Below are 8,568 nucleotides of genomic sequence, written 5' to 3'. Positions count from 1 at the left end.
AGCCTTGAATTGCCTCTGGTAATAATTGTAGGACACAAATAAAGTTTCTTCAAAGTCTCAAAGACTTCCTGCTCCTGTTTGGTCTCTTCAGCGCTGCTGGAGGTCAGAGTCAGAGTCCAGGTCAAACTCCAGGGGACATAAAACTGAGTCACATGACCCACAGGAACCAACCACGACGTGATTCTGTGGGAGAGCAGCCGTTAACCGTCTCCCCGTCTCAGAGGTCTCTACTTCCTGTCCCTGAAGGTTCGTCTGTGTCCAGAGCTCCAGAGGGAACTCCTCATCGGGTTTGTGACGCTCTGGAAAAGACCGTGCTGTCCCCGTGGCTTCCTCCGTCATACCAGGTGACTAATCCAGTAAATATGACGAGGACTATTTGTTAGACCCTGGTGCGCCGGACCAGGAGCAGAGTTCCTGCCGTCCACACAGAGCCTGAGCCTGTTCAGAGGGTTCTCTTCTTGGGTTCTCAGGTTCCAGGATGTTCCTGTGTGGGACCAGACGTCCTCTGCACTGTCCCCTCGGTGTCTCGCTGTGTCTCCTCCTTGTGACGCTGTGCTGTGACGGTGAGTCCGACTCTCACACTGTCTGCCAACGTTCTCTTGGTAAAGAACTCATGTGACCTGGAACTCTTTTATTGGTTTATTGTGAAGAAGAGAAGTTCTCCCTCTGCTGTCCAGCCAGAACACCAACACCAGAACTTAGATCAACAGAATGAAAGGAGCAGGGACATTTTAAAGACAATGTCCAGAATCTGTCTCATCACTTGGGAATCGAACCGGAACCTTCCAGCAGGGCAGCTGAGGAGCGTTCCACTGGACCACAGTGGAAACATCTGGGTCGGGACGTCTGTCTTAGTTACCTCACTGATTCTAACAAGCCGCCGTGGAACCAGAGGAACCTGAGCAGAACGTTCCAGATGTCACAAAGGGCTAGTGAGGCTAGTGAGGCTAGTGAGGCTAGTGATGCTAGAGAGGCTAGTGATGCTAGTGATGCTAGAGAGGCTAGAGAGGCTAGAGAGGCTAGAGAGGCTAGTGAGGCGAGAGAGGCTAGTGAGGCTAGTGAGGCTAGTGATGCTAGTGATGCTAGTGATGCTAGTGATACTAGAGAGGCTAGAGAGGCTAGAGATAGTAGTGATGCTAGTGAGGCTAGTGAGGCTAGTGAGGCTAGAGATAGTAGTGATGCTAGTGAGGCTAGTGAGGCTAGAGAGGCTAGAGAGGCTAGTGAGGCGAGAGAGGCTAGTGAGGCTAGTGAGGCTAGTGATGCTAGTGATGCTAGTGATACTAGAGAGGCTAGAGAGGCTAGAGATAGTAGTGATGCTAGTGAGGCTAGTGAGGCTAGTGAGGCTAGAGATAGTAGTGAGGCTAGTGAGGCTAGTGAGGCTAGTGAGGCTAGAGAGGCTAGTGAGGCGAGAGAGGCTAGTGAGGCTAGTGAGGCTAGAGAGGCGAGAGAGGCTAGTGAGGCTAGTGATGCTAGTGATGCTAGTGATGCTAGAGAGGCTAGTGAGGCTAGAGAGGCTAGTGAGGCTAGTGAGGCTAGTGAGGCTAGTGAGGCTAGTGAGGCTAGTGATGCTAGTGAGGCTAGTGATGCTACAGAGGCTAGTGAGGCTAGTAAGGCTAGTGATGCTAGAGAGGCTAGTGAGGCTAGAGAGGCTAGTGAGGCTAGTGAGGCTAGTGATGCTAGAGAGGCTAGTGAGGCTAGTGAGGCTAGTGAGGCTAGTGAGGCTAGAGAGGCTAGTGAGGCTAATGAGGCTAGTGAGGCTAGTGATAATAGTGATACTAGAGAGGCTAGAGAGGCTAGAGATAGTAGTGATGCTAGTGAGGCTAGTGAGGCTAGTGAGGCTAGTGAGGCTAGAGATAGTAGTGATGCTAGTGAGGCTAGTGAGGCTAGTGAGGCTAGTGAGGCTAGAGAGGCTAGTGAGGCTAGTGAGGCGAGAGAGGCTAGTGAGGCTAGTGAGGCTAGAGAGGCTAGAGAGGCTAGTGAGGCGAGAGAGGCTAGTGAGGCTAGTGATGCTAGTGATGCTAGTGATGCTAGTGATGCTAGAGAGGCTAGTGAGGCTAGAGAGGCTAGTGAGGCTAGTGAGGCTAGTGAGGCTAGTGATGCTAGTGAGGCTAGTGATATTACAGAGGCTAGTGAGGCTAGTAAGGCTAGTGATGCTAGAGAGGCTAGTGAGGCTAGAGAGGCTAGTGAGGCTAGTGAGGCTAGTGATGCTAGAGAGGCTAGTGAGGCTAGTGAGGCTAGTGAGGCTAGTGAGGCTAGAGAGGCTAGTGAGGCTAGTGAGGCTAGTGAGGCTAGTGATGCTAGTGAGGCTAGTGATGCTAGTGAGGCTAGTGAGGCTAGAGAGGCTAGTGAGGCTAGTGATGCTAGTGAGGCTAGAGAGGCTAGTGAGGCTAGTGAGGCTAGTGAGGCTAGTGATGCTAGTGAGGCTAGTGAGGCTATTGATGCTAGTGAGGCTAGAGAGGCTAGTGAGGCTAGTGATGCTAGTGAGGCTAGTGATGCTAGTGATGCTAGAGAGGCTAGTGAGGCTAGAGAGGCTAGTGAGGCTAGTGAGGCTAGTGAGGCTAGTGATGCTAGAGAGGCTAGTGAGGCTAGAGAGGCTAGTGAGGCTAGTGAGGCTAGTGATGCTAGTGAGGCTAGTGAGGCTAGTGAGGCTAGTGAGGCTAGTGATGCTAGTGAGGCTAGTGAGGCTAGAGAGGCTAGTGAGGCTAGTGAGGCTAGTGAGGCTAGTGAGGCTAGAGAGGCTAGTATACTGTATACGGTAAACTGGTGCCAGGCCCAACATGGCGGCTGCAGCCGCAGGGTCAACCTCACCATGACCGGTAGGAGTCCGCCCGCCTCGCGCTCCTCGCTGTCGCCACACGAGGCGCCAAAACGTGTCGCTTGTGTGTCTCAGCTGGCAGCGTCATCCTGGAGAGTCCAGCGCACGGCGTGGTGGAGGGAGACGACGCCGTCCTGCGCTGCACCGCCAGAGGAAACGAGCCATTTGACGCCAGCTTCTTCAAGGACGGGATTTTCATTGGGATGGAGCGCAGTGGAGCGCTGGTCCTCCAGGGGGCGACACTGGAAGACCAGGGCTTCTACCAGTGTAAACACCCGACCAGAGGAGAGTCGCTGCAGAGCTTCCTGTTGGTGAGAGGTGAGCAGGCTCTATAATCTGATGTTAGAGGAGGAAGATGCTCTATAATCTGATGTTAGTGGAGGAAGATGCTCTATAATCTGATGTTAGAGGAGGAAGATGCTCTATAATCTGATGTTAGAGGAGGAAGATGCTCTATGATCTGATGTTAGTGGAGGAATATGCTCTATAATCTGATGTTAGAGGAGGAAGATGCTCTATAATCTGATGTTAGAGGAGGACGATGCTCTATAATCTGATGTTAGAGGAGGAAGATGCTCTATGATCTGATGTTAGTGGAGGAAGATGCTCTATAATCTGATGTTAGAGGAGGAAGATGCTCTATGATCTGATGTTAGTGGAGGAAGATGCTCTATAATCTGATGTTAGTGGAGGAAGATGCTCTGTGATCTGATGTTAGCGGAGGACGATGCTCTATAATCTGATGTTAGTGGAGGAAGATGCTCTATAATCTGATGTTAGAGGAGGGAGATGCTCTATGATCTGATGTTAGTGGAGGAAGATGCTCTATAATCTGATGTTAGTGGAGGAAGATGCTCTATAATCTGATGTTAGAGGAGGGAGATGCTCTATAATCCGATGTTAGAGGACCAATATGCTCTATAATCTGATGTTAGGGGAGGAAGATGCTCTATGATCTGATGTTAGAGGAGGAAGATGCTCTATAATCTGATGTTAGGGGAGGACGATGCTCTATAATCTGATGTTAGTGGATGAAGATGCTCTATAATCTGATGTTAGGGGGAGATGCTCTATAATCTGATGTTAGGGGGAAGATGCTCTATAATCTGATGTTAGAGGAGGGAGATGCTCTATAATCTGATGTTAGAGGACCAATATGCTCTATAATCTGATGTTAGAGGAGGAAGATGCTCTATAATCTTGGTTTGGTTGACAGAACGCTAGGTTGCGCCCCCTGCTGTCTCTCCGGTTCCCTGGACCATGCTGGTCTGTGGCGTCCTGCTGTTCCTGTTCTACAACGTTCTGAGAACATATTGCAGTTGGCATGCCAGGCCACTAGTTGGTGCCACACACACACACACACACACACACACACACACACACACACACACACACACACACACACACACACACACACACACACACACACACACACACACACACACACACACACACACACACACACGCAGCAGACAACAACATGTAATCGGATTACTTTCATGGGGAAGTAATCAGTAACTAATTACTATTTCTAAGTAACTTGACCAACAGTGATGAGCAGTAGCAGCGTATCCACCGTTTCCATGGAGACAGAGCTGAAGACGCCCAAAACGCCGCCATCTTTAATGTTTTCAGGCGAAACGAGTGTTTCACTCCGTCACAGTTTCGCTCCGTCAGCTAATTGTCGCTTTGCTACGTCACAACATTTCCTCTTGTTTTTTCTTTTGCAGTTAAAACTGAAGCCAAAACCTGGAGCGAGTGACGGCACCCAGACCAGACGCAATGGAAATGGAATATTCTGCTTTTGTGCCGAGTCATCGTTCTTGTTCTGTCACATAATCTAATAATAATAATAATATTCTTCTAATAATCTTAATCTAAACGTCATTAAAGCTCATTTTATTGTTTTATTGTTGTTTATTTGTTGTTTCATGTTTCCCCTGCTGAATCCGCCTCCTCTCTTCCTGCAGTACCACCTCCTGGACACTAGAGGTCCTCGTTCTGTTGCATTTCTCCCTCAAATCTTGTCGGGTGGAACTGCATGTTTACGTCTGTTTCTCTCAACAATCAAGAGAAACTTTGCGAAAGACGTGACGAGCAGAAAAGAGGAAAATAAAAGTCATAGAGACTCGAGACGCTTTTCTTTATTCACGTGTAAAATTACTTTATTTAACAATAAAAGCTCATTGATGACATGCGACGACACGACGGAACGGAAAGTCACGTTTTCCCCGTTTCCATGGTGACGGAGCATTTTCAGAAAGTTCCACCTTGGAAGCCGTTTTTAAGAAGTTGCCTTTTCAGTGACTCCAAGCTCCGTTGTCATGGAGACGGATGCTCAAAACACAAAAGGAGCTTTCAGAGGCCCCGAGGTCGGTTGTTGTTTAAACAAACAGCCAAAATGACAACAACAACAACAACAAAGAAAAATCGACGGTTGTTCTTCATTCCAGAGTGTCAGAGGGAGTCCAGGTTCAGGGTGGAGTAGAAGGTCGGCCCAGAGTCCAGATCTGAAGACAAAACACCAACGAACACCGTTACAAACAAACACAACAGAGACAAACAAACAAAACAAAGATAAAGAAACAAAAACAAACAAAGAGAAACTCCATTACATTTAAACAAACAAAACAAAGACAAACAAACAAAACAAAGATAAACAAACAAAGACAAACAAAACAAAGAGAAACTCCATTACAAACAAACAAACAAAACAAAGACAAACAAACAAACAAAACAAAGAGAAACAAACAAAGAGAAACAAACAAACAAACAAAGACAAAAAACCAAAGAGAAACAAACAAAAACAAACAAACAAAGAGAACCTCCATTACAAACAAACAAACAAACAAAGACAAAGACAAACAAACAAACAAACAAAACAAACCAAAGAGAAACACAAAAACAAAACAAACAAACAACCAAAGAGAAACAAACAAAAACAAACAAACAAAACAAAGACAAACAAACAAACAAAACAAAACAAAGAGAAACAAACAAACAAACAAAAACAAAACAAACAAACAAAACAAACAAACAACCAAAAACAAAACAAAACAAAACAAACAACCAAAGAGAAACAAACAAACAAACAAACAACCAAAGAGAAAGTCCATGACGGAGTAGGTGGGTTGGGGTTAGCCTCTTCTGTTTTCTCTTTAAAAGATGTTAACGTCTCATTTACAGTACGAAAAGTTGCTCAACACTGAAATCTGTTTCAGAAAGTGTTTGTCACTGAAGGGGCGGGACTTAAAGAGAGTAAGGATTAGCGCCGTCATGGTGACAGGAAGTTCTGCTGCAGTGACGTGTTTCACTTTTACCTGTGAGTCTCTGAGGTTTGGCTTCCCGAGCGAAGGTCACGTTGCTGTAATTAACAGTTTGTTCCACTTCACCTGCAACACAGTTTGTTTGTTGTTACGTAAACTGTTTACATTTACTTTGTTTTTATGTTCATACGTTTTCAGTAATGCCACTTGTATCCACTAGGGGGAAGTAGTGAGTCGCTGCCACTCAGAGTTTCTCACTGGTGTCAGATTGTGCTCCTGTTCTTCAACCGGTGGAGAGACTCACTGCGCCACCTGGTGGCAGGAAGTGGTATTACAACACTGCTGGGCCCGTGGCTAGCTGGTTAGCTTGTTAGCGCCAAAGGATTTCTGCACTTGGAGTCAGACTGAGTCACGACGTGGACGTCCTAATGGACAGACGGAGACCACCAAGTTGGATTGTTATCATAGTGACTGTCAAAATAAAACTATCAAGTTGGATTGTTATTATAGTGACTGTCAAAATAAAACTATCAAGTTGGATTGTTATTATAGTGACTGTCAAAATAAAACTATCAAGTTGGATTGTTATTATAGTGACTGTCAAAATAAAACTATCAAGTTGGATTGTTATTATAGTGACTGTCAAAATAAAACCACCAAGTTAGATTGTTACCATGGTGACTGTCAAAATAAAACGATCAAGTTGGATTGTTATCATAGTGACTGTCAAAATAAAACTTTCAAGTTGGATTGTTATTATGGTGACTGTCAAAATAAAACTATCAAGTTGGATTGTTATCATGGTGACTGTCAAAATAAAACCACCAAGTTGGATTGTTATCATAGTGACTGTCAAAATAAAACTTTCAAGTTGGATTGTTATCATGGTGACTGTCAAAATAAAACTATCAAGTTGGATTGTTATCATAGTGACTGTCAAAATAAAACCACCAAGTTGGATTGTTATTATGGTGACTGTCAAAATAAAACTATCAAGTTGGATTGTTATCATGGTGACTGTCAAAATAAAACTATCAAGTTGGATTGTTATCATAGTGACTGTCAAAATAAAACCACCAAGTCGGATTGTTATTATGGTCCCCCCGGTCCCCCCCGGTACCGTCCTGGGACCCGGCCTGGAGACTCTGCCGGGTCCTGGTCCGGGTCTGGGATGCGGACCCTGATCCTCCTGTCCTGGTTCTGGATGTGGACCGGGGCCCAACGTTTGGACCTCAACAGGTTTGACTTTCTGTCTTTGTTTTGTCTCTGAACTCGTTTTGGTTTAAAGATCAAAGATCAGTGAAGAAAGTTCTGCTGAGAAAGAAAAGCTGGAGAGAGAGAAAGTATGTGGAGGGAGGGGAAGACCCCCCCCCCCCCACACACACCTGTCTGAACATGAAGGATTTCCACCTGGGGGGGGGGGGGGGGGGGGGGGGCAGAGGGGGGCAGAGGGGGGCTGTATGTTCATGATTGTGTCTTCGTGTGTTTCAGCTGGGAGTCGTCCATTGGTCTCTGTCGTCATGGGAACAGTGTGGAGTGCTGCTGGGGCTGGAGACAGACGGACTGGGGACAATGTCAACGTGAGGACACACACACACACACACACACACACACACACACACACACACACACACACACACACACACACACACACACACACTAAATGACAGGTTTCTGTCCCCGCCTTCACGTGTATAAAACTGGGGTATCTGCTGAGCTCCACATACTGTGTGTGTGTGTGTGTGTGTGTGTGTGTGTGTGTGTGTGTGTGTGTGTGTGTGTGTGTGTGTGTGTGTGTGTGTGTGTGTGTGTGTGTGTGTGTGTGTGTGTTTAACCCTATCATTTCCTCTCCCCTGTGGCTTCAGGCTGTTTGGAGAAAAACGTGACTCTCGGGTGTGAAACGTTCCACATGGTATCAGATTACAGATCATTAAACGTTCTCTAAAGTTCTCCAGGGTTGAGAGGAACCATGTTCTCACAGCAGCAGCGGCCTGGAGGTCTGTGGCGCCCCCTGCTGGCTGTAGGAACACCAGCATGAAGGGACCATATTTATCTCCACCAGAACAACGTCCCAGAACTCAGTGAATCAAGACTGCAGGAGAGAGTGTAAATCTAAATATTATCCCCTGGAGGGCTGGATGTGGAATCCTATCAAAATAAAAGTGGAGAATCACACTGCAGGTAAAATTCCTCTGGACAAGTTAGAATGAGGCTCAGTAGTGTGTGTGTGTGTGTGTGTGTGTGTGTGTGTGTGTGTGTGTGTGTGTGTGTGTGTGTGTGTGTGTGTGTGTGTGTGTGTGTGTGTGTGTGTGTGTGTGTGTGTGTGTGTGTGTGTGTGTGTGTGTGTGGTTCCACCTGCCTGGAGGACCTCCATCACCTGGGCTTGGTTCTGATGTGATGAGGGACGTTCTCCTGAGAGACGTTCTCCTGAGGGACGTTCTCCTGAGGGACATTCTCCTGAGGGACATTCTCCTGAGGGACGTTCTC

General features: G+C 46.6%; 1 protein-coding gene across 1 annotated transcript; it reads left to right on the top strand.

The window, feature by feature from the left end:
* Nucleotides 1-220: 220 nt before the first annotated feature.
* Nucleotides 221-4,723, top strand: LOC308123993 (hemicentin-2-like). The gene is made up of 4 exons (XM_080486748.1): nt 221-344; nt 471-563; nt 2,891-3,133; nt 4,546-4,723. The coding sequence occupies exons 2-4, from the start codon at nt 479-481 to the stop codon at nt 4,575-4,577; spliced, it is 360 nt and encodes a 119-aa protein (XP_080342874.1). The 5' UTR covers nt 221-344; nt 471-478; the 3' UTR covers nt 4,578-4,723.
* The last annotated feature ends 3,845 nt before the right edge of the window (nt 4,724-8,568 follow it).

Source organism: Lipophrys pholis (assembly GCF_963383615.2).
Source record: "Lipophrys pholis genome assembly, chromosome: 18".
NCBI classification, from domain to species: domain Eukaryota; kingdom Metazoa; phylum Chordata; class Actinopteri; order Blenniiformes; family Blenniidae; genus Lipophrys; species Lipophrys pholis.
This window is presented reverse-complemented; position numbering and strand designations above follow the sequence as displayed.